This window comes from Eretmochelys imbricata, chromosome 1 (genome assembly GCF_965152235.1).
Source record: "Eretmochelys imbricata isolate rEreImb1 chromosome 1, rEreImb1.hap1, whole genome shotgun sequence".
Classification (NCBI taxonomy): Eukaryota; Metazoa; Chordata; order Testudines; family Cheloniidae; genus Eretmochelys; species Eretmochelys imbricata.
This window is the reverse complement of record NC_135572.1, coordinates 1,026,398-1,052,715: the sequence shown is the minus strand read 5'-3', so window position 1 is coordinate 1,052,715 and position 26,318 is coordinate 1,026,398. Positions and strand designations below refer to the sequence as shown.

Below are 26,318 nucleotides of genomic sequence, written 5' to 3'. Positions count from 1 at the left end.
AAGTCCTCCTTTTCTTTTTGCGAAGACAGACTAACACGGCTGTTACTCTGAAAATTGGCTAGAGAGCCTCCAGTCTCTAGCCTGTTTCATTCCAGATGCTGCTTCTCCTCTAGAGGCTGAACAAACCCCACAGGGATTGCACAGGGCTTTATTATAAACGGTGCACAGCCCTCTCTCAGCTCTCAGCGTGGGACGCTGCTGCAGATGCTGGGGTGAGAGCGGTGTGGGACACGGCTACCGGAGGGGGATTCCCAGGGAAGACACTTCCGTCTCAGGATTCACAGGTACCATCTCTTGCTGAGGAGCTCACCTGCTCGACAAACCCAGTGCAACATGGGCATGATGGGCTAGAGAGTAAGACTGTGTTCCTTTCCGCTCTGCGCAGCCATAGAATTTTCTTTCATCAGTGTTATCTGTTCAGACTTTCAATGTAACTGAAAGAAAAGGAGGACTTGTGGCACCTTAAAGATGAACAAATTTATTTGAGCAAAAGCTTTCGTGAGCTACAGCTCACTTCATCGAATGCATTTCAGTGGAAAATTCAGTGGGGAGATTTATATACAGAGAGAATATGAAACAGTGGATATTACCATACACACTGTAACAAGAGAGTGATCACTTAAGGTGAGCTATTACCATCTCTAAGGTGCCACAAGTACTCCTTTTCTTTTTGCAAATACAGACTAACACGGCTGCTACTCTGAAATGTAACTGAATGGTCCCTTTTCTGTGGGTGGTGAGACAGAGTAAATATAAATGCTTGATCTAGTTTACTTATCGATAGATTCATAGGCTTCATGTCAGAAGGCACCAGTAAATCATTCCGTATTACCTCCTGTATCATACAAGGTGTTACATTTCATCCACTTTCCCCTGTATTGAGGCCAAAGACTTGTGTTTGACTAAGACCTGGTCTACAGTACAATTTCACATCATAGAATCATAGAGCCACAGGGTGAGAAGGGACCGCAAGGGTCAGCTAGTCTAACCCCCTGCCAAGATGCAGGATTTGTTGCATCTAAACCATCCAGGACAGATGAGAATCCAACTTCTTGGGAAACTTCTAGAAAAGGAGCTTCCACATCTGTTCCATTGTCCTCCTGGTTTTACAGTTAGGAAGTTTTTCCTGAGATTTCATCTAAACCTCCTCTGCTGTAGTTTGAACCCACTGACTCTTTTCCCACCTCTGTGGCCAGACAGAACTACTTTTCTCCAACTTTTTTTTTAATGGCAGCCTTTCAAATATCTGAAAACCTCCATCATGGCCCCGCTCAGTCTCTCCTTTTCCAAACTAAACATATCCAGTTCCTTCAGCCTTTGCTCGTGTGGCTTGCATTCCACCCTTTTGATTATCTTTGTGTCTCACCTTTGGATCCTTTCCAATTCCTCTGGATCCTTCCTATACATTGGTGACCGAAACTGGACACAGTACTCCAGCTGAAGCCTAACGAGCACTGAGTAGAGGAATATTATCATCTGCGGTGACTTGCATGCTGTTAATGCAACCTAAAACTGTAATTTTTTTTTTGCAATAGCCAATAAATCCGCTCCCCCGAGACATGTAGCTATATCAGCCTAACCCCGGTGTAGACCCCACCATGAAGTCAACCTAGCTACCGCCTCTCAGGGAGGTGGATTACCTATGCTGCCGGATAAGTAGTGTCTTCACTGAAGAGCTATGGCAGCACCGCACTAGCATTTTAAGTGTAGACAGGCCCTCAAGCAGATCTTCCAAAAAAACATCCGGTCTGGATCTGAAGACATGGGGACTTGGGGAACCCACCATTCCAAACAGATGAAGCTCTTTAAGTCTCTCACTGGCCTGCATTTTCTGCAGCCTCCAATCTTTTTTGTGGCTCTTTTCTGCACATTCTCCAAAGTTTGAAATGTGCACCCCGGAAATGGATGCATTCGGTTTCACCAATTCCATATGCAGAGGTAAAATCCTTCCCCTCCTCCAACTCACCACTACAATGAGTTGGTTATCCACAGTGACCCCTAAATCCTTTTCAGGGTCCCTCAATTCCAGAATACAGTGATCGAGTGCGTAGGTCGGGCCTGCGTTCCCTTTTCCAAGGTGATAACTTTGCATTTGACTGTATTAAAACATTTGTGTCTGCCCTGGCTGCCTCATTGTAACCACTCTGCCAGTTTGGGGTCCTCTGCTATTTTATCTACAGTGATTTTCTATTTGCTTCCATATCATTCATGAAAATATTGAATAGCATTGGGACTAGAACTCATCCCTGCAGAACTGCACTAGAATCACCCCCATTCCCTGCAACGCCCCATTGACAACTGCTTCCTGAGATCTGTCAGTTAGCCAGTTTTGAGCCTATTTTACGTCTGCTCTACTGATATTGGAGAGTGTTTTTATCTGACTGTTTTCCCCGACTACATCAAATGCCTCAGAGACATCGAAGTCTATTGTACATGTGCCGTTCCCTTGGTCAACCAAACGTGTACAGTCACTAAAGGATACACTTTTTTGGCAAGACCTGTTTCCATAACCCTGTTGGGGACTTGCATTAATTATATTCCTAGACTTTTTGTTAACTAATCCCATGCCAGATTTTCCATTTTTTCCTAACCTTGTCAAATCCTTTTTAAAAAACTTTCCCTTTAATTTTTAATAGTTTATGTTTCTGGTGTTTCTGTAACCCTTCTGCCCGTCAGAGCTGGCAGCAACAAGGGCTGGGTTCAATATCTAGGGGATCCATTCCAATAACACAATGCAAAACCGGCTCGAGCCCCCACCCAGTGACCTGCGACAAATATATACCACCCCCACTGGGTGCCTCCAAGAGGCAATACTTCCCCTCTCGCAAGCACAGCATCTGAGTGTAGCAAACGCCTTTTAATAACAGAGAGAAACAATGTGGTATTATGTTGGGAAGACACCACAAACAATATTCATAACACAACCCATTAGCAAAAGCCCACCCCAAGCAAACTGGGCTGTTTCCTTTCCCTTTGGTTCTTGAGTCCAGCAACCCAAAAGTCACCCAGAGTCCCAAAAGTCCAAAAACCCAAAAGTCTCTGTCCCTGGTCAGTGGAGCGGTCAGAATTTGAAAGTTTATCTGCAGAGTTTTACCTCCCACCCTGGGTGGAGATGGGGGGTTAAGAGGCACCTTACATGGTCAAAGCCAATTGCCCCACCTCTCCGTGGGCTCCGCTCCGCTCCACCAGCCATCCCATGAATATCTCTGCTCTGCCAGGTTTCAGAGGAGCAGCCATGTTAGTCTGTATCCGCAAAAAGAAAAGGAGGACTTGTGGCACCTTAGAAACTAACAAATTTATTTGAGCATAAGCTTTCGTGAGCTACAGCTCACTTCATCGGATGCATGCAGTGGAAAATACAGTGGGGAGATTTATATACACAGAGAACATGAAACAATGGGTGTTACTATACACACTGAAACCAGAGTGATCATAGAATCCTGGAATATCAGGGTTGGAAGGGACCTCAGGAGGTCACCTAGTCCAACCCCCTGCTCAAAGCAGGATCAATCACCAGCTGATCAGGTAAGATGAGCTATTACCAGCAGGAGAGTGGGCGGGGGGCAGGGGAAACCTTTTGTAGTGATAATCAAGGTGGGCCATTTCCAGCAGTTGACAAGAAACATCTGAGGAACAGTGGGGGACGAGGAGGGGGAATAAACCTGGGGAGATAGTTTTACTCTGTGTAATGACACATCCACTCCCAGTCTTTATTCAAGCCTAAGTTAATTGTATCCAGTTTGCAAATTAATTCCAATTCAGCAGTCTCTCGTTGCAGTCTGTTTCTGAAGTTTTTTTGTTGAAGAATTGCAACTTTTAGGTCTGTAATCGAGTGACCAAAGAGATTGAAGTGTTCTCCGACCAGTTTTTTAACGTTATAATTCTTGGCGTCTGATTTGTGTCCATTTATTCTTTTACGTAGAGACTGTCCAGTTTGGCCAATGTACATGGCAGAGGGGCATTGCTGGCACATGATGGCATAGATCACATTGGTGGATGCGCAGGTGAACGAGCATCTCATAGTGTGGCTGATGTGATTATGCCCTATGATGGTGTCCCCTGAATAGATATGTGGGCACAGTTGGCAACGGGCTTTGTTGCAAGGATAGGTTCCTGGGTTAGTGGTTCTGTTGTGTGGTGTGTGGTTGCTGGTGAGTATTTGCTTCAGGTTGGGGGGCTGTCTGTAGGCAAGGACTGGCCTGTCTCCCAAGATCTGTGAGAGTGATGGGCCATCCTTCAGGATAGGTTGTAGAGCCTTGATGATGCGTTGGAGAGGTTTGAGTTGGGGGCTAAAGGTGATGGCTAGTGACGTTCTGTTATTTTCTTTGTTGGGCCTGTCCTGTAGTAGGTGACTTCTGGGAACTCTTCTGGCTCTGTCAATCTGTTTCTTCACTTCAGCAGGTGGGTACTGTAGTTGTAAGAATGCTTGATAGAGATCTTGTAGGTGTTTGTCTGAGGGGTTGGAGCAAATGCAGTTGTATCGTAGAGTTTGGCTGTAGACAGTGAATCGTGTGGTGTGGTCAGGGTGAAAGCTGGAGACATGTAGGTAGGAATAGCAGTCAGTAGGTTTTCAGTATAGGGCGGTGTTTATGTGACCATCGCTTATTAGCACCGTAGTGTCCAGGAAGTGGATCTCTTGTGTAGACTGGTCCAGGCTGAGGTTGATGGTGGGATGGAAATTGTTGAAATCATGGTGGAATTCCTCAAGGGCTTCTTTTCCATGGGTCCAGATGATGAAGATGTCATCAATATAGCGCAAGTAGAGTAGGGGCGTTAGGGGACAGGAGCTGAGGAAGCGTTGTTCTAAGTCAGCCATAAAAATGTTGGCATACTGTGCGGCCATGCGGGTACCCATAGCAGTGCCGCTGATTTGAAGAAATACATTGTCCCCAAATGTGAAATAGTTATGGGTAAGGACAAAGTCACAAAGTTCAGCCACCAGGTTAGCCGTGACATTATCGGGGATAGTGTTCCTGACGGCTTGTAGTCCATCTTTGTGTGGAATGTTGGTGCAGAGGGCTTCTACATCCATAGTGGCCAGGATGGTGTTATCAGGAAGATCACCGATGGATTTTAGTTTCCTTGGGAAGTCAGTGGTGTCTCGAAGGTAGCTGGGAGTGCTGGTAGCACAGGGCCTGAGGAGGGAGTCTATATAGCCAGACAATCCTGCTGTCAGGGTGCCAATGCCTGAGATGATGGGGTGTCCAGGATTTCCAGGTTTGTGGATCTTGGGTAGTAGATAGAATATCCCAGGTCGGGGTTCCAGGGGCGTGTCTGTGCGGATTTGTTCTTGTGCTTTTTCTTGGAGTTTCTTGAGCAGCTGGTGTAGTTTCTTTTGGTAACCCTCACTGGGATCAGAGGGTAATGGCTTGTAGAAAGTCTCTACATAAAAGAATAAATGGACACAAATCAGACGTCAAGAATTATAATAGTCAAAAACCAGTCAGAGAACACTTCAATCTCTTTGGTTACTTGATTACAGACCTAAAAGTGGCAATTCTTCAACAAAAAAACTTCAAAAACAGACTGCAACAAGAGACTGCTGAATTGGAATTAATTTGCAAACTGAATACAATTAACTTAGGCTTGAATAAAGACTGGGAGCGGATGTGTCATTACACAAAGTTAAATTATTTCCCCATGTTTATTCCCGCTCCTCGCCCCCCACTGTTCCTCAGACGTTTCTTGTCAACTGCTGGAAATAGCCCACCTTGATTATCACTACAAAAGGTTCCCCCACCCAACACGCTCTCCTGCTGTTAATAGCTCACCATACCTGATCACTCTGGTTACAGTGTGTATGGTAACACCCATTGTTTCATGTTCTCTGTGTATAAATCTCCCCACTGTAGTTTCCACTGAATGCATCCAATGAAGTGAGCTGTAGCTCACGAAAGCTTATGCTCAAATAAATTGGTTAGTCTCTAAGGTGCCACAAGTCCTCCTTTACTTTCTGCTCTGCCAGCTGCCCCCAAGAGCTGCTCCAGCGACCAATCTGCTTCACCATGGGGAAAGTATCCAGTAGGGCACATAGTGGCTCATATTAACATTGTCTCTCCATCCAGGCATTTGTACTGAGACCATCACCCTGGGCCCTGGGAACGCCTCAGAGTTGAACACCTTCTCCCTTACTCCATGTCAGATTCCAACACAACCGACTTCACCAACCCCTCCACCTTCATCTTGCTGGGCATTCCTGGCCTAGAGGCGGCCCATGTCTGGATCTCCATCCCCTTCTCCACCATGTACATCATAGCCGTCTTGGGAAACTTCATCATTCTGTTCATCGTCAAGACAGAACCAAGCCTCCATGGGCCCATGTACTATTTCCTCTGCATGCTGGCCGTCACCGACCTGGGCCTGTCTACATCCACCCTGCCCAAAATGCTGAGCATCTTCTGGTTCAATTCCAGGGAGATCGATTTCAGTTCCTGCCTCACCCAGATGTACTTCCTTCACTGCTTCTCAGTGATGGAGTCTGGGATCTTTGTGGCCATGGCTCTGGATCGCTACGTGGCCATCTGCCACCCCCTGAGACATTCCACCATCCTGACAAACCTCGTGGTGGCCAAGATTGGACTGGCCTTGGTGCTCCGTGGCGGCATGGTCATACTGCCCTTTCTCCTCCTGGCAAGGCAGTGGCCATATTGCAGAACTAACATCATCCCCCACTCGTACTGCGAGCACATAGCCGTGGTGAAGCTGGCCTGTGGCGACACCCGCGTCAGTAGTTACTACGGACTCTTTGTAGTACTCTGTGTGAGGGGTCTGGATATGATTTTTATCGCTGTGTCCTATATCCAGATCCTCAGGGCCATCTTCAGCCTCCCCACGAAGGACGCCCGGCTCAAAGCTTTGGGGACCTGCAGCTCCCACCTCTGTGCCATCTTAACCTTTTACATCCCAGGTCTCTTCTCCTCCCTCACACACCGGTTTGGCCAAAATGTGCCCCTGCATTTCCACATTCTCGTTGCCAACATGTACCTCCTGGTGCCCCCCACGCTCAACCCCATCATCTATGGGGTGAGGACCAAACAGATCCAGGGCAGGCTACTCCGGCTCTTCACTCATAAAAGGATTTCAAGTTTTTTCCTGGTGCTCTGGCTCTCAGACTGAGCTCTGTGCAGAGCTGGCTGGTGACTTGGTTCTGTGCTCTCGTCCCTGCATCACTTACTGGGCGGTCAGAGAGACATTAGACCAGGGGTGGGCAAACTTTTGGCAAGAGGGCCCCATTGGGCTTGCAAAACTGTATGGACGGCCGGGTAGGGAAGGCTGTGCCCCCCCCAAACAGCCTGGCCCCGTTCCCTATTCGCCCCCTCCCACTTCCTAACCCCTGACGGCCCCCTCAGAACTCCCCACCCATCCACCCCCCCCCACTCCTTGTCCCCTCACCGACCCCTGCCGGGACCCCCCGCCCCTAACTGCCGCTCTGGGACCCCTATCCAATCCCCCCTGCTCCCTCTCCCCTGACTTTCCTGACCCCCATCCACACCCTGCCCCCTGACTGGCCCCCTCAGAACCCCCCACCCATCCACCCCCCCGCTCCTTGTCCCCTCACCGCCCCCTCCCAGGACCCCCCGCCCCTAACTGCCGCTCTGGGACCCCACCCCCTATCCAATCCCCCCTGCTCCCTCTCCCCTGACTTTCCTGAACCCCTATCCACACCCTATCCCCTGACTGGCCCCCCAGGACTCCCAAGCATATCCAACCCCCCTGTTCCCCATCCCCTGACAGCGCCCCCCAGAACCTCCACCCCATCCAACTGCCCCCTCTCTCCTGACTGCCCCCGGGACCTCCCGCCCCTTATCCAACACCCCCCGCCCCCCCCCGCATTAGACCCTTTCCTGACCTTACTGTGCTGCGTCAGTGCGACAAACTGGGGAGTCGGGCGGTGTAGAACTCATTGGTTTGCCACCCTTCTAATTCCTGATCACTGGACCTCTGCAAATATAAGAACATAAGAATGGCCAGACTGGGTCAGATCAAGGAACCATCTAGCACAGTGTCCTGTCTTCCGACAGTGGCCAGTGCCAGGTGCCCCAGAGGGAATGAAGAGAACAGGCAACCATCAGGTGATCCATCCCCCGTCACCCATTTCCAGCTGCTGGCAAACAGACACCATCCCTTCCCATCTTGGCCATTGATGGACCTTCACAACATGCTCTGGCAAGGAGTTCCACAGATTGGCTGTGTGTTGTGTGAAGAAATACTTCCTTTTCTTTGTTTTAAACTCTTGCCGATTAATTTCATTTGGTGACCCCTAGTTCTTGTGTTATGTGAAGGAGTAAATACCATTTCCTCATTTCCTTTCTCCACACCAGTCATGATTTTATAGACTTCTCTCATATCCCTCCTTAGTCGCCTCTTTTCCAAGCTGAAAAGTCCCAGTCTTATTAAACTCTCCTCATATGAAAGCTGTTCCATCCCCCTAATGATTTTCATTGCCCTTTTTTGAACCTTTTCCAATGCCAATAAATCTTTTTTGAGATGGGGCGACCACATTTGCGTGCAGTATTCAAGATGTGGGTGTACCAGGGATTTCTAGAGAGTCAATCTGATATTTTCCGCCTTATTTTCTCTCCCTTTCCTTGTACTCAGTGATTCCCAATAGTCTGTTCGCTTCTTTGACAGCCGCTGCCCATTGAGTGGATGTTTTCAGAGAACTAACCACCATGACCCTTGGATCCCTGCCTTTTACCCCGCTTCTCCCCCCAAGGCCACAGCCCCTGCTCCACCTCCTGCCTCTTTGCCCCACTCCCTTTCTGCCTCTTGCCCCAAATGCCCACTGCTGCTGCTCGCTCTTTTTCTCCCCTCCCCGTCACTCGCTGGGTCACCTCCACCTCCCCGCCCCGAAGTTGGGCTCTGTCAAGGTTCCTCCCCCACTCTGAACTCTAGGGTACAGATGTGGGGACCTGCATGAAAAACCTCCTAAGCTTATCTTTACCAGCTTAGGTCAAAACTTCCCCAAGGTACAAAGTATTCCACCCGTTGTCCTTGGAATGGCCGCTACCACCACCAAACTAATACTGGTTACTGGGGAAGAGCTGTTTGGACGCGTCTTTCCCCCCAAAATACTTCCCAAAACCTTGCACCCCACTTCCTGGACAAGGTTTGGTAAAAAGCCTCACCAATTTGCCTAGGTGACTACAGACCCAGACCCTTGGATCTTAAGAACAATGAACAATCCTCCCAACACTTGCACCCCCCCTTTCCTGGGAAATGTTGGATAAAAAGGCTCACCAATTTGCATAGGTGACCACAGACCCAAACCCTTGGATCTGAGAACAATGAAAAAGCATTCAGTTTTTTACAAGAAGACTTTTAATAAAAAATAGAAGTAAATAGAAATAAAGAAATCCCCCCTGTAAAATCAGGATGGTAGATATCTTACAGGGTAAATAGATTCAAAAAACATAGAGAACCCCTCTAGGCAAAACCTTAAGTTACAAAAAAGATACACAGACAGAAATAGTTATTCTATTCAGCACAATTCTTTTCTCAGCCATTTAAAGAAATCATAATCTAACACATACCTAGCTAGATTACTTACTAAAAGTTCTAAGACTCCATTCCTGTTCTGTCCCTGGCAAAAGCAGCATACAGACAGACACAGACCCTTTGTTTCTCTCCCTCCTCCCAGCTTTTGAAAGTATCTTGTCTCCTCATTGGTCATTTTGGTCAGGTGCCAGCGAGGTTACCTTTAGCTTCTTAACCCTTTACAGGTGAGAGGAGCTTTCCCCTGGCCAGGAGGGATTTCAAAGGCGTTTACCCTTCCCTTTATATTTATGACAGGCTCCATCTGCTCCGGGGCTGGGACGGGAGCTGCTGCAGCCTGGCAAGGAGCCTGCAGTGAGTGCAGCGAGGATGCTGCGCTGGAGTCGACAGGCCAGTCGGGATCGGTGCGGGAAGCCAGGAAGCTGTATAAAAGCAGCTAAGGGGCGGGAGAAGGGCTGTGTGGCAGGCAGACGACGTTGTGCATCACACAGCTTGTGAGCCCTGAAGCTCAGCTACAAGTTCCTGAGGGCAGAGACCATTGTGTGGCCCATTTCCTTAGCTTTCAGCTCCCTTGTGTTCCTCCCAGCTGGGGGCCTGTAGAAGGCAGGGTCCCTGCAAAGGGGATGGGCTGGGAGCCCTTTGACATGAGCCAGGCCTCGGGAGCAGGGCAAGGGATCAGCTTTGAAGCTGGGAGGACAAGAGCTGAGAGAGGCAGAAGGATCAACCCTGCATTAGCTGGGAAGACGGGATGCTGGGCAGAGGTGGGGTGGCTTCGAGAGCTCACAGGGCAGGAGATAAACTGCCCACCTGACATTAGCCGGCTATTTACACATGTATACGGACACCTTATCTGGAACTGCAGGGGACGCATTGCCCAGGGGCTGAAGCTGGACAGGGAAGCTGAGTCTAACGTCTCCTCTACATGACGCTTTTGATCACCACATTTAGAAGCTCTGTAGCTAGGCTGCTAGGCAGCGCTATCCTCGTGTCATGGATGGACTGAGTCCTGCAGAGGTAAAGTGATTCACCCAAGGACACCCAAGGAGTTGGTGGCAGAGCTGAGAAGAGGAACTGGGAGTCCCGACACCGCCACACGCCCAGCACCACTGCTCTGGCCATGAACTGGCATTGCTCCCCTGCGCTGTATTAGACACACTCAGGCTATTTGTGTCTCGTGATCAGTGGAGCTGCAGTTCTTAAACGGGAGGAATTCATTAAAGAAACTGTGGCCACAAAGCAGGTTTCCACACAGCTCAGTTTTCAGTCCCCTCTTGCTTGTTTACCAGGGACGGCACGTCGCCTGGAACGCTGCACAGCGCGTACAGCCCAACCGTGTGCTGCAACGAACCAAGGCCGTGCCGTGTGCAGCTCATTACGGCCCTTGGCTAGCAGAACACGAACCTGGTAAATAGTCACCTTCCCTCCCAGCTCACTGGTCTCTGCTGATGCTTCATCTCCAATTAAATAACTTGGGCCAAATACTCCAGTGATGTCAGTGGGTGACAGTGGGCTATATTCTTGGCTCAAGACACTTCCTTTCATGCTGCCTCCGTTTCCCCATCTGTAAGAGGGGGATACCTCCGGGGAGTAGTGAGCAAGACTCTGTGAAGCACCTGTCAGCGTTGTCCATGTGTCACCGTGCCTCAGTGGGACACAGCCGAGCTTACCAAATTCAGAACAAACTGCTGAGAAATGGGGCAGACTCAGCCCAGACGGCTGGTGGTTCTATCCTTAGATTATACCAAACCAGGAACAAACGCAAACATCTGTCTCACCACACTGGTTGACTAGAAGCCAAAAATGCAGTGTCCTGATGCATCCCAGCCCTTGGCTCACCACCCGGACTCTGGACCCCACGGTGAGTACTCAGTGACAATCTATTTCACCACTTATAGCGTCCTAATCTCAAGAGACACTCAAGGTTAAATAGGAAAAGAAAAGAAGAAGAGTTACAAATGGTTAATAGATCAGATACATCCAAGTGGTTTTTCAGTGTTCAGAGGTGACTTTCATCGTAGTGATGGAACGCACTGCGAGCTTGCAAAAGCCTCTCTAGAAATTACACAAGCAGGCTGGGGTCACCAGACCTTGTTCAGAGCTTCCTTGTTGGAAAGCCAGTGCAGAGAAGATGAGATGAGTCCAGGGTCACATGAGCGTATCCCAGGTCCTTACATGCTCTGATGACTCACAGGATCAGCCATTTCCCATATTCTTGCAGAGGCGCCTTTCTTCTGTGGCCCTTTGTGATCACTAAGTGTCCTCGAAGGGCCACCAACGTACCGCCTTAGCCACCTGAGGGGTGCTACCCAGGAACACAACACATAGAATCATAGAACTGGAAGGGACCTCCAGAGGTCATCTAGTCCAGTCCCCTGCCCTCATGGCAGGACCAGCACCACCTAGACCAGCCCTGACAGGTGTGTGTCCAACCTGTTCTTGAAAACCTCCAGCGATGGAGATTCCACAACCTCCCTGGGCAATTTGTTCCAGGGCTTAGCCAGCCTGACAGCTAGGAAGTCTTTCCTAATCTCCAGCCTACACCTCCCTTGCTGCAATTTAAGCTCATGGCTTCTCGTCCTGGCCGCAGAGGTGAAGGTGTAAGATACCCGCAGATTGTCAGTAATGACTTCAGACACAAAGCTGATACATGCATTGAAACAGGATAATCATACTTGGCAAAAATGGCCGTATTCAGTCCTACAGCACCACACCAGGGTCTCCTCCCAGGACGCTGCTACAGCTGCTCGCCTCCGAAGGAAGGGGCGTTGCCCGGGTTCGAGCAGGGCAAGCAGCTGGGGCACTGGAGCCACTGGAGGACGGGTAGAGAGCAGATAAAAACCTGTTTTGCCCCAGGGAGCCTGCTCCTTGTACAAAGAGAAGAGGGGAAAGTTTTTGAAAGTGAGAGGTGAGTGTCCAGGAACTTGGCTTTTTCCTCCAAGCGTTGCCAGCCAGCCCCCCTGGCTTTGACCAACCGTAACTTGTGCTTGACTAAAGCATCGTCCAGAAAGGCGGCCAGGGCTAGATCCACAAACGCAGTTCAGCACCGCTGCCTTTCTCAAACCCGGCTCATCTGCTGCCGGACCCTGCAGGAGCCTCGGTTTCTCCAGCGAGGTGGAAGGATCAGGCCCTTTTCCTGCATGCAGAGCAGAGAGACCGTGCCAGGGAGGGGCCCTGGGACAGACGTCATCCAACAGCTCTGGCCCTTGTCGCCAGTGGCAATGTTACAGTATCTGATGATCCTAGACGGACCTAAGGCAGAACGGGGCAGCTCCCGGGGATCCCTGGGGGCCAGTCGTACCTGGGGCAGCTCCTGGGGCCCCCCTGGGACCAGGCCATACCTGGGGTACGACAGGGTCAGTCATGGGGATCTCCGGGGCCTGGACGTACTGAAAGGATCAGACCCTTTTCCTGTAGCCGTAGGATACGGCCTCTAGCTATGAAGTAAGGCCTAAAAGCCTACGGCCTTTCTCTGCAGCCACATTGAAAGGTGAACACGGCGCCCCTGTTGGGCTCAGACAGGAGAATTTGTTCAGTCTCATTCCAGTGCTTAAAAACCCAGGTGCTCTGCACCAGACAAATACCCCCAGTGAGCCAGGTGAGCAGGCAGAGAGTTCAGCTATTGCAATCAGGCTCCTTCTTCCAGCCATTCCTCTGCATCCCACCCAACGAACAGCCCTGGCCAGAGTGGGAGTCCATCTCCCTCTTGGCATGCCAGAGAGACCGTGGTTGCAGTAAAGAAGTCAGGACTCCTGGGTTCTCTCTGTCATCCCGCCACTCAATCTCTGTGAGACCTTGGCTAAGTCACCTCTCCCCATGCCTCAGTTTACCTATTTGTACACTGAGGATACGTTCACAGGACTTTCCTTTGCTAGGTGTTTTCAGGATCCTTCAGTGAAAGGTGCTGCACAGTCTGATGATCGTTACTGATGAGAATGACTGATCTCTGGTCCCTTAGCGACAGCCCCGTGTGTCTGCAGAGAATGCTTGTGTCTCCCCTCAGCCATCTGTCTCCAGATCTGTCTGTCTACTCTCTACCCCTCCACCCTGGGCATTTACAGGGTATCAGACCCCATGGAGACACAGGTCTTATCCCCAGTTGTCTTCCTAATCAAGTATAATTTTTAAATATACACAAATGCACAGAGCAGCCAATTCCTCTGTGACTCAGCACAGAGTCCCAGAGTTCTCACTTCCCTTTGGGAAGGTCCCTTAATTATTGTTTCCTCATAAAGCTGGATAAATAGCGCAGAAGCGCAGCCAGGGAAGAGAGACATTGGCTAGCGTGTCTCAAGTCACCGGCCTGTTTACACTCAGATGCCACGTCTCCGCCAGAAGCTGAGCAAACCCCCCGGGGTTGCACAGAGCTGTGTTATAAACGGTGTGCACCCCTGTGTCGGCCCTCGGCGTGGGACGCTGCTGCAGATGCTGGGGTGAGAGCGGTGTGGGGCACGGCTACCGGAGGGGGATTCCCAGGGAAGACACTTCCCTCTCAGGATTCACAGGTACCATCTCCTGCTGGGGAGCTCACCTGCTCGACAGACCCAATGCAACGTGGGCGTGATGGGTCAGAGAATAGGTCTGGGGTCCTTTCCGCTCTGCACAGCCCGTAAAAAAGGCAGTTGTAGGGCGCTTGTCTCCTTCACCTTTGCTCTGCACTGCAGCATGTCCCGAACATAGCTCTGTTCCCACAAGCGCCGTGACAACCGCCCGCGGAATTGGAATGCCGATGTGAAACACGACCTCATACATGGAATCATACCCCAATACATGTTTAATACTTGCCACTTTATTAGTCTTTATTTTTTATATTACATTCTATAAAATACCACTGCACTGCCCCTCGGTACAAGGAGCATGAGCGAAGAGTTCAGGAAAAGCCCAGAGATATCAGGCTACAGAGAGTTCATACAATCTAAGGGGAGTGAATAGGGTTAAAACATCTCCTCAAAGTGCAGTGGCAATCAAGCAAACAAACAGAATGTTGGGAATCATAAAGAAAGGGAGAGATAATAAGACAGAAAATATCATGTTGCCTCTATATTAATCCCTGGTAGGCCCACACCTTGAATGCGGTGTGCAGAAAGGTACGGAGAAGGGCAACGGAAACGATTAGGGGTATGGGACAGCTTCATATGAGGAGAGATTAATAAGACTGGGACTTTTCAGCTTGGAAAAGAGACAACTAAGGGGATAAATCCTGAGAGGTATGGAGAAAATAAACAAGGAAATGTTATTTACACCTTCTTAGAACATACGAACTAGGGGTCACCCAATAGAATTAGTCAGAAGCAGATTTAAAACAAACAAAAGGAAGTATTTCCTCACAGTCAACCTGTGGAACTCTTTGCCACAGGAAGTTGTGAAGGCCAAAACTATAACATGGATCCAATAAGAACTAGATAACTTCATGGGGGATAGGTCAATCAATAGCTATTATCCAGGATTGGCAGGGACAGTGTCCCTAGCCTCTGTTTGCCAGAAACTGGGAGTGGGTGACAGGGGATTGATCACTTGGTAATTCCCTGTTCTGTTCATTCCCTCTGGGGCACCTGGCATTGGCCACTGTCGGGAGACAGGACACTGGGTTAGATGGACCATTGGTCTGACCCAGTAGGGCCGTTCTGATGTTCTCATTGATACCCCAGATGTATCTGTCCTCCCCAACTCCCGCTGTAACGCACTAGACCCCACTCCCCTCCCAGAGCTGAGATAGAACCCAGGAGTCCTGATGAGGTCTCTCTCTCTGCAGAGTAGTAACAAAGTAAGAATATACATGAATACTTTAAACCTAACCAGTGTCCATTAAGTGACTTGGCACAAGATGTCTGAACGTGTCAGTATCAGACCTGAGAGGGTCTAATATTTATTTAAGTTTCTTTCTTTTACCTAAGAATTAGATACAGTGCTCCCGTCAGCTAATTGCTAAGTTATCTGCCAACAAACTAGAGTTTTCAAGACCTTAAGTACCCCTTGGAATCCTGGTTAAAGTTGCCACCCCCAACAAAATCTGAAAATGCTCCCTTGTAGCTGTGGTGAGGGGAGAGAGGTGGATATGATCCATCAAGTGACAGGGGGAGGGGAATAGAGGAGCAAGCGACAGAGGCAGGGAGCCTTGGGGGGAAGAGGCAAAGCAGGATTGGGCCTTGGCAGAAGAGGTGGGGCAAGGGGTGGATACATAGACCTATTCCCCAGTTTGTCACACTGACACAGCACAGTAAGGTCAGGGAAGCATTTACTGCCTTTTTGACTGTCCGGCAAGTGATTCAGGGAAGAGGGCCCAGCACCATGTCACCAGCCATCTCTGCAGGAAGCTGGGTCTGAGAGCCAGAGCACCAGGAGAAAACTTTAGGTTCCTTTAGGAGTAAGTAGCCGGAGCAACCTGTCCCGGATCTGTTTGGTCCTCACCCCGTAGATGATGGGGTGCAGCATGGGGGGCATTAGAAGGTACGCATTGGCCATGAGAACATGGAAATGTACCGCCACATTGTTACCAAACCGGTGCATGAAGGAGGAGAAGAGAGCTGGGATGTAAGAGGTTAAAATGACAAATAGGTGGGAGCTGCAGGTCCCAAAAGTCTTGAGCCGGGCATCCTTTGTGGGGAGACTGAAGATGGCCCTGAGAATCTGGATATACGACACAGCAATAAAAAACACATCCAGACCCGTCACCAAGAATGCCACAGAGAGGCTGTAGTAATTACTGATGTGGGTGTCGGCACAGGCCAGCTTCACCACAGCCATGTGCTCACACTGTGTGTGGGGGATGATGGTGGTTCTGCAATATGGCCACTGTCTTGTCAGAAAGGGATAGGGCAGTATGAGCATGCCACCACGCAGCACCACGGCCAGGCCAATCATGGCCACCACAAAGTTTGTCAGGATGGTGGAATGTCTCAGGGGATGGCAGATGGCCACATAACGATCCAAAGCCATGGCCACTAGGATCCCAGAGTCCATCACTAAGAAGCTATGAATGAAGTACATCTGGGTGAGGCAGGCACTGAAATTGATCTCCCTGGAATTGAACCAGAAGATGCTCAGCATTTTGGGCAGGGTGGATGTAGACAGGACCAGGTCGCTGACAGCCAGCATGCAGAGGAAATAATACATGGGCCCATGGAGGCTCTGCTCCATCTTCACAATGACCAGGATGGTGAAGTTCCCCATGATGGCTATGGCGTACATGGTGCAGAAGGGGATGGAGATCCAGACGAGGTCCATCTCCAGGCCAGGAATGCCCAGCAGGATGAAGGTGGAGGGGTTGGTGAAGTCGGTTGTGTTGGAATCAGACATGGAGTAGGGGAGAAGGTGTCAAACTCTGAGGCAGAACGGTGTCTCCTGCATGTACCGTACGTTCCCCCAACTCCCTGTATGTGCCCAGGGTCTAGGGTGATGGTCGCAGGACAAATGCCTGGGTGGAGAGACAGTGTTAGTTTGAGACACTACATGCCCTTCTGGAGGAGGTTCTCATGGGAGAAGCAGATCGGTCGCTCTTGACACACTGAAAAACGACATTTTCATTAGTCACATAAATGAATTATGAACCACTGGCCCTACTAATGCCAATTCCATGGTTGATGGTGCTCCATGCATCAATAATTCTACATGCCCTGTTGTGGGAACCCTTAATAGGCACCAGCAGGAAACGTGAGAGTGGATACTGGTTATCCATCATTGTTCCTTAATGCAATGAAAGCCAGGCTACAGAGTCCATGCTGTAGGGAGTCCCCATTCATAGAATCATAGAATCATAGAATATCAGGGTTGGAAGGGACCCCAGAAGGTCATCTAGTCCCACCCCCTGCTCGAAGCAGGACCAATTCCCAGTTAAATCATCCCAGCCAGGGCTTTGACAAGCCTGACCTTAAAAACCTCTAAGGAAGGAGATTCTACCACCTCCCTAGGTAACGCATTCCAGTGTTTCACCACCCTCCTCGTGAAAAAGTTTTTCCTAATATCCAATCTAAACCTCCCCCACTGCAACTTGAGACCATTACTCCTCGTTCTGTCATCTGCTACCATTGAGAACAGTCTAGAGCCATCCTCTTTGGAACCCCCTTTCAGGTAGTTGAAAGCAGCTATCAAATCCCCCCTCATTCTTCTCTTCTGCAGACTAAACAATCCCAGTTCCCTCAGCCTCTCCTCATAAGTCATGTGTTCTAGACCCCTAATCATTTTTGTTGCCCTTCGCTGGACTCTCTCCAATTTATCCACATCCTTCTTGTAGTGTGGGGCCCAAAACTGGACACAGTACTCCAGATGAGACCTCACCAATGTCGAATAGAGGGGAACGATCACGTCCCTCGATCTGCTCGCTATGCCCCTACTTATACATCCCAAAATGCCATTGGCCTTCTTGGCAACAAGGGCACACTGCTGACTCATATCCAGCTTCTCATCCACTGTCACCCCTAGGTTCTTTTCCGCAGAACTGCTGCCTAGCCATTCGGTCCCTAGTCTGTAGCGGTGCATTGGATTCTTCCGTCCTAAGTGCAGGACCCTGCACTTATCCTTATTGAACCTCATCAGATTTCTTTTGGCCCAATCCTCCAATTTGTCTAGGTCCTTCTGTATCCTGTTCCTCCCCTCCAGCGTATCTACCACTCCTCCCAGTTTAGTATCATCCGCAAATTTGCTGAGAGTGCAATCTACACCATCCTCCAGATCATTTATGAAGATATTGAACAAAACCGGCCCCAGGACCAACCCCTGGGGCACTCCACTTGACACCGGCTGCCAACTAGACATGGAGCCATTGATCACTACCTGTTGAGCCCGACAATCTAGCCAGCTTTCTAGCCACCTTATAGTGCATTCATCCAGCCCATACTTCCTTAACTTGCTGACAAGAATACATTCAACCGGTTACTCAAAATCTGAGCGTGTAAAAAAACCCCAAACCTTTGCCAAGACATGTGCCAGGGAGAAACATCCCAACTAGGACACACCTCAGGGAAAAGACCTGGGCATCAATGAAAGCAGGTCAACAAAACACCTGCTTGTTCGCAGTAGTGGCCAAATCAAAGACAATGTTTGGATGCCTAAGAAATGGGATGGAGAATTAGGAAGTGGAGAACTTTGGCTCAAAACCGAGTTCAGTGGCAAAGTGAAGGCAGCAGTTATGTGGGGAAAAGCAACAGATACAAACGGGTAAAAAGGGAAAATAGGAAGCAGGCAACACAAATGGGAAGTTATGAAAACTGATAAGGAACAATAAAGACATCAGGGGAAACTCCATGCTTGGCGGGACTAAGGATCACAAAAAGGGGGTTATTAAGCATATTAAGAACAAAAGAAATCCTAGGAAAGGTTTAAGCCAATTCCTAGAGGGAGAAAGGAAATTTCTTAATGTTGCAGAAAACATAGATGTGTTGAAGAAATAGGTTTGTTCTGCACTGGGAAAGAGGCAGTAGGAGGTACTCCTATCACATGAGGAGATGGAATAGTCTCCAGCCCATTAGCAGCCAAGGAGGATGTTTAACAGCCTCCACAGTAGAACCGTAGAGTTACGAACACCAGAGTTACAAACTGACCGATCGCCCACACACCTCATTCGGGAGTAGAAGTACACGATCTGTCAGCAGCAGAGCCAAAACAAAAGGGCACATACAGGACAGTTCTGTGTTAAATGAAAAGTATTAAAAAAAAAAGGGGGAAATTTTTAAAAAAGATATTTGACAAGGTCAGGAAACACTGGAAAAGCTGGTCTGGGATTAGTTCAAAAAAAAATCGAGGAATATAATTAATGCCAGTCACCAACACGGTTTATGGAAGTCAGGTCTTGTCAAATAAAACCGATTTCATCCTTCAAGGAGAGTGCAGGTTTGGTTGATCAAGGGAACTGCATAGATGCAATTAACTTCAATTTCTCTGAGACATTGGATTCAGCAGGGAAAACACTCATATGAAAAATGAAAGTCTGCAATACCAGTAGAGCACCTGTAAAGTGGATTAAAACTGGCGTTGTCCTTGGGGTGAACGGGGGTGGTTTTAGCAGGGTTCTAAGCCTGATGCTATTGAATATTTTCATCACTGATCTGGAAGGAAATAGAAAATCGCTGCAGAAAAACTTTGCAGACAACCCAAAGGTTGGCAGAGTGGTTCCACTGAGGAGGCCAGGGCAGGTACACCGGCTGATCTGGAACATTTGATGAGCTGGGCCCACACAAACAAACTGTTTTAATACAAAAAGAAAAGGAGGACTTGTGGCACTGATGAAGTGGGCTGTAGCTCACGAAAGCTTATGCTCAGATAAATGTGTTAGTCTCTAAGGTGCCACAAGTCCTCCTGTTCTTTTTGCGGATGCAGACTAACACGGCTGCTACTCTGAAACCTGTTTTAATACTGTCACGTGAAAAGTTATTCCCTCAGAACAGGCAATGCAGGCCCGACCCACAGACTAGGGCACTGTGTTATGGATGCAGGGACCCTGTAACGAGGCTTGTTCTAGCGGGATCCAGCTGAGGTTGCCCATTCAGGACAAATTGCTCAAAGCAGGGCAGTTACAGCCCAAGGCTGGGGTTTCTGTGCACACCAAGGCAAACCCAACCAGCCAGACAGAGAAGACTTTGGTTTTACCCCACTGGCTAACCACAAGTCACACAAGCAACTTTCTTAGACACTCCAATTTCCCAGTATCACCACCAGGGCCACTCGTTATGGGGACAGATGGTTATGAAAACCAATACCCCAGGAAAAGGAAAAAGATTTTCTCGATCCCAAAGGACCAAGCTCCAGACCCAGGTGAATATACAAATCAGATCTTACCCACAAATCACGCTGTTGTCAATCCTTTCGAATCTAAAGGTTTAGTCATAAAAGGGAAAAGATAGAGATGAGAGCTAGAATGGGTTACATGGAATCAATGACATACAGGAATGGCCAAGTTCTTGGTTCAGGCTTGCAGCAGTGATGGAATAAACGGCAGGTTCAAATCAAGTCTCTGGAGAACATCCCCAGCTGGGATGGGTCTTTCAGTCCTTGGTTCAAAGCTTTGGTTTGAAGCAAAGTCCCTCCAGAGGTCAGAAGCAGGACTGAAGACAAGATGGAGGAGCTGCAGCAGGTTTTTACATTCCCTTGCCATGTGGTCTCTCTTTCTTTGTCCCAAAGACAAGCTGCCCATCCCATGGCCTGGAAACACCTCAGAGAATAGAATCCATAGAATCATAGAATCATAGAATATCAGGGTTGGAAGGGACCTCAGGAGGTCATCTAGTCCCACCCCCTGCTCAAAGCAGGACCAATCCCCAATTAAATCATCCCAGCCAGGGCTTTCTCAAGCCTGACCTTAAAAACGTCTAAGGAAGGAGATTCTACCACCTCCCTAGGTAACGCATTCCAGTGTTTCATCACCCTCCTAGTGAAAAAGGTTTTCCTAATATCCAACCTAAACCTCCCCCACTGCAACTTGAGACCATTACTCCTTGTCCTGTCCTCTCCCACCACTGAGAACAGTCTAGAACCATCCTCTCTGGAACCACCTCTCAGGTAGTTAAAAGCAGCTATCAAATCCCCCCTCATTCTTCTCTTCTGCAGACTAAACAATCCCAGTTCCCTCAGCTTCTCCTCATAAGTCATGTGTTCCAGACCCCTAATCATTTTTGTTGCCCTTCTCTGGACTCTCTCCAATTTTTCCACATCTTTCTTGTAGAGTGGGGCCCAAAACTGGACACAGTCCCTCGACCTGCTAGCTATACCCCTACTTATACATCCCAAAATGCCATTGGCCTTCCTGGCAACAAGGGCACACTGCTGACTCATATCCAGCTTCTCATCCACTGTCACCCCTAGGTCCTTTTCCACAGAACTGCTGCCTAGCCATTCGGTCCCTGCAGGTCCCTGCACACCTTCCTGAGTACCAAGGCGTGTCTGCCTTCTCTCAATGGGTCAGTTGTGTCGCTGATGTTCCTTAATGGGCCATCCAGCAGGCTAGGCAGAGCTGACACCAACTTCTCTGCGGTGTCACCCAGAAGCGTAGCACAAGTTTGAACTATAGACAGTACAGAGCCAATGTTCACAACTTCAACTACAAAAATGTTACATGCAAACAGACAGCATCATCCTAACCAGCAAACCATCACCTTGTCTTAGACACCTCATTTGACCCCCTTTATACAAGATTTAGTGCCACTATAGGACTTAGGTTGCAACAATGATCTCTACGATCCCAGTTCAAGTCAATAACGTCACAGGCCCTGAAAAGGATTTAGGAGTCATTGTGGAAACCAACTCATCGTGAACTCCCAGTGTGATGCTGTGGCTAAAAGGGCTGATGTGATCCTCGGATGCTGCCAAGGTTCCTTCCCCACTCTGAACTCTAGGGTACAGATGTGAGGACCCGCATGAAAGACCCCCCTGGGCTTATTCTTACCAGCTTAGGTTAAAACTTCCCCAAGGTACAAACTTTTCCTTGGCCTTGAACCCTATGTGCCACCACCAAGCATTTAAACAAAGAACAGGGAAAGACCTCACTTGGAGACGTCTTCCCCCAGAATATCCCCCCAAGCCCTACACCAGGCTTGATAAGAATCCTCACCAATTGGTACAGGTGAACACAGACCCAAAACCCTTGGATCTTAAGAACCATGAAAAATCAATCCGGTTCTTAAAAGAAGAATTTTAATTAAAGAAAAGGTAAAAGAATCACCTCTGTAAAATCAGGATGGAAAATACCTTACAGGGTAATCAGATTCAAAACATAGAGAATCCCTCTAGGCAAAACCTTAGTTACAAAAAGACACAAAAACAGGAATATACATTCCCTCCAGCACAGCTTATTTTACCAGCCATTAAACAAAAGAAAATAGAACACATTTCTAGCTAGATTACTTACTAACTTTACAGGAGTTGGAAGGCTGCATTCCTGATCTGTTACCTACAAAATCATGTCACAGGCAGACAGACCCTTTGTTCCCACCCACCCCCCGCCTCCAGCTTTGAAAGTATCTTGTCCCCTCATTGGCCATTTTGGGTCAGGTGCCAGCGGGGTTATCTTAGCTTCTTAACCCTTTACAGGTGAAAGGATTTTGTCTCTTTCCAGGAGGAATTTCATAGCACTTTATGCAGAAAGGTGGTTACTCTTCCCTTTATATTTATCACAGATGCATAAACAGGGGAGTGGTGAGTTGGAGCAGGGGAAGGATTTTACCTCTGAACATGGCATTGGTGGAACCAACTGTGTCCACTTCTGGGGTCCACATTTCAGAAAGGAAGTTGAAAAATTAGAGCGGGTGCAGAAAAGAGCCACAAAAATAGTTGGAGGATGGAGAAAATGCCGGAAAGTGAGAGACTTAAAGGGCATCACATATTTAACTTATCAAAAAGACGATCAAGCAGAGACTTTTATGGGGTGAAAAACATTGGTGAAGCAGAGAAAGGCAGAGCAAGACCCAATGGCTGGAAGCTGAACCCAGATAAATTCCAGCTGGAAAACAGGGCCAAATGTTTAGCACTGAGGGTGATTAACCATTGAAACAAACTGCGAAGGGTAGTGGTGGATTCTACAACTCTGCATGTCTGGGGCTCCAGACTGGACGCTGTTCTGGAAGATCTGCTTGAGGGCTTCTCTACACTTAAAACGCTACAGCAGCACTGCCTTAGCATTTCAGTCTAGACACGGCTCACGCTGATGGCAGGGGCTCTGCTGGCAGTGTAGGTGATCCACCTCTCCGAAAGGTGGTAGCTAGGTTGGTGGAAGAACTCTTCCATTGACCTCCTACTGTCTATACCAGTGTTCGGCTGATATAGCACAGCCTTCAGGAGTGTGGATTATTTTGCTCTTGCAAACAAAGCAGATGCATTTTGGGGTTACCTTAACAGAGACATAGCATGCAAGACACGGTCGGTGATACTAAACTCTACTCCGTGCTGGTTAGGCATCAGTTGAAGCACTGTGTCCAGTTTGGGTCACCAGTGTATAGCAAGGAGGTAGAGAAACTTGAAATGACCAGAGACAGGTGACATAAATGAGGAAAGGGATAGAGTTCAAGCCATAGGAGCAAGGGCTGAAGGAACTGGCTACGTTTAGTTTGAAAAAGAGGAGATTGAGTGGGACATGGCAGCAGTCTTCAAATACTTGAAAGGCCACCATAAAAAAGGTGAAGAAAAGTTGTTCTCTCTTGCCGCAGAGGACAGGACAAGAGGCGATGGGTTCAAACCACAGCATCGCAGATTTAGATTAAATCTCAGGATAAACTGCCTAAATGTGGGAACAGGAGGATAATGGAACAGAGGCCTAGGGAAGTCATGGAGGCTCCCTCACTGCAGGTTTTCTAAAGGAGGCTGGACACTCATCTGTCCTGGATGGCTTAGACACAACAAATCCCGAATCTTCAAAGCGGGTTAGACAAGCTAACCCTTGCAGTCCCTTCTCATCCTGTACTCTATGATTCTAGGATGTAGAATCCTAGTGTAGAACAGGCCTTAGTCAAACACAAGTCTTTGGGCTCAATAGAGGGCTAACTTTAATGGCCTCTGTTATACAGAAGATCAGACTTGATGATCTAATGGTCTCTTCTGACCATAAACCCTATGAATCTATGAATAAAGAAAGTAGGTCAGGCATTTATATTTACTCTGTCTCACAACACCCGAACAAGGGAACGTTCAGTTACGTCGAAAGTCTGAATGTGTAACACTGATGAAAGAAAATTGTTTACATAATCCATTGTTGGCCTGTGGAACTCCTTGCCACAGACGTTACTGGAGCACAGAGCTCAGCTGAATGGGATTCACAAACGGATGGGCCATTGTCGGTGGTGCTGGTGGCACCATGGTGAGTTAAGTCTGTCTGACACCTTCCATTAGGAGATCTGATTTTCAGTTGCTTATAAGTTTGCCAATCTTTAAGCGTTTGAAGTGATATTTCCCACCCTGGGTGTCTGCTGCCGGCTGAATTGTTTTTTCAAAGTTTCAGACATAACAGATCAGCCGACTTCTCGAATGAAGCTAGGAGAGGCGATGTCTTGCCCATGTTGAAAAATTCCTATAGTTGTTCCAGTGAGGAGCCCTAGCACCTCCATGCTTTCCAGAAATTAAAAGTCAGGTAACAGCCCCACCCATTAACAGCCAGAGCCCTGAGATGCAAGAGCAGGTGAGAGTCTCTGTGCATTAACACACAGCTGGCTCCTGAGGTCATTAATCAGTTTTTACTTCACAGGGAGTTTTGCCTCAGTGGGGCCAGAGCAATGTACGGGCCATGGCCTCAGAATCTGGCCTCGTACTGTCCCTTTACTGACACCTTTCCTCCTCAAGGATCCCCTGCACTGCTGAAATGCAGCCGCCTTGGGGCTGGAGGCCATCAGCCGGGGAGGCACAGCAAAAAGGGACGTTTTGGCTCATGATACTGGATCAAACTCATCCCTTGTGGCAAAAGCCCTGGGATGTTCAATGGCTGCACAGAGCGGAAAGGACCCCAGACCTATTCTCTGTCCCATCACGTCCATGTTGCACTGGGTTTGTCGAGCAGGTGAGCTCCTCAGCAAGAGATGGTACCTGTGAATCCTGAGACGGAAGTGTCTTCTCTGGGAATCCCCTTCAGGTAGCCGTGTCCCACACCGCTCTCACCCCAGCATCTGCAGCAGCATCCCACACTGAGAGCTGAGACAGGGATCTGCACCGTTTATAATACAGCTCTGTGTAACCCCAGGGGGTTTGCTCAGCCTCTAGGGGAGAAGCGGTATCTGGATATAAACAGGCTGGAGACCAGAGACACTCTCGGCAATGTCTCTCTTTCCATGTCTGTGCTTCTGTGCTCTTTATCCATCTTTAGGAGTAAACAGTAATTAAGGAACCTTCCCAAAGGGAGATGAGAACTCTTCAGCTCTGTGCTCAGAGAGGAATTGGCTGCTCTGGGTATCTGGGTATATTTAAAAATTATACTTGATTAGTAAGAAAACTAGGGATAATGCCTAGATCTGCCAAGGGTCTGATATCCTGGTTATTTACAGGGTGTCTGGATAGATTGTAGAAGGACAGATCTGGAGACTATGGGGAGACACAAGCACTCTCTGCAGGCACATGGGCCTGTTGCTAAGGGATCAGAGATCACTAATTCTCATCTAGAACTGTGACCATACTGTGCAGCACCTTTCATTGAAGGATGTTCAAAACACCTAGCAAAGGAAAGTCACTATGAACATATCCCCATTATGCAGACAGGTAAACTGAGGCATGAGGAGAGATGAAGTGGCCACGGTCTCACAGAGATTGAGTGGCAGGATGACAGACAGAACCCAGGAGTCCTGATGTCCCTGCCATAAGCACAGTCTCTCCATCACACCAACAGGGAAATGGACTCCACCTCTGGCAAGGGTTATCCATTGGGTGGGATGCAGAGGAAAGTCTGGTAGAGGGAGTCTGAGCCTTCGCCATCTTCTGAAGGTGAATCTGAGGTTTTCAGAACTAGCTGGAGTTCGTGAGCTCCCTGTTCCTGTGAGGTGTGAACTCCAGGGCTCCACTTCCACTCCCATTCAGAAACCTGCCAACACATCCTAGTCCCTGTGGTCACTTCAGGGGAACAGACTCAGTAAGAGCAACACCAACTGAATGTTCCTGTGGATAGAGGGCAGCCAGAGGCCTTGTGACGTTGCACCCCTTAATGTTTTATAGAAATGTGCTTATCAATGTTAATATGACATAACTGGAATCTGTTTTATGCTCCTGTCAAGATTCCTTCCCCACTCTGAACTCTAAGGTACAGATGTGGGGACCTGCATGAAAGACCCCCTAAGATTATTCTTACCGGCTTTAGTTAAAAACTTCCCCAAGGTACAAACTTTGACTTGGCCTTGAACTTTATGTTGCCACCACCAAGCGTGTTAAAC

The 26,318-nt window shown here is 48.6% G+C and overlaps 1 protein-coding gene and 1 pseudogene across 1 annotated transcript; one reads left to right on the top strand and one right to left on the bottom strand.

Moving 5' to 3' along the window:
- The first annotated feature begins 6,135 nt into the window (after positions 1-6,135).
- Positions 6,136-7,116, top strand: LOC144259016 (olfactory receptor 52M1-like). Its single transcript, XM_077807179.1, has one exon. The coding sequence runs from the start codon at positions 6,136-6,138 to the stop codon at positions 7,114-7,116; it is 981 nt and encodes a 326-aa protein (XP_077663305.1).
- An 8,724-nt stretch (positions 7,117-15,840) lies between these two features.
- Positions 15,841-16,839, bottom strand: LOC144277451 (olfactory receptor 52K2-like; annotated as a pseudogene).
- Positions 16,840-26,318: the final 9,479 nt, after the last annotated feature.

Excerpts from the sequence above, each read along its gene's own strand:
- LOC144259016 (XM_077807179.1), top strand. The coding sequence starts at position 6,136 with ATGTCAGATTCCAACACAACCGACTTCACCAACCCCTCCACCTTCATC.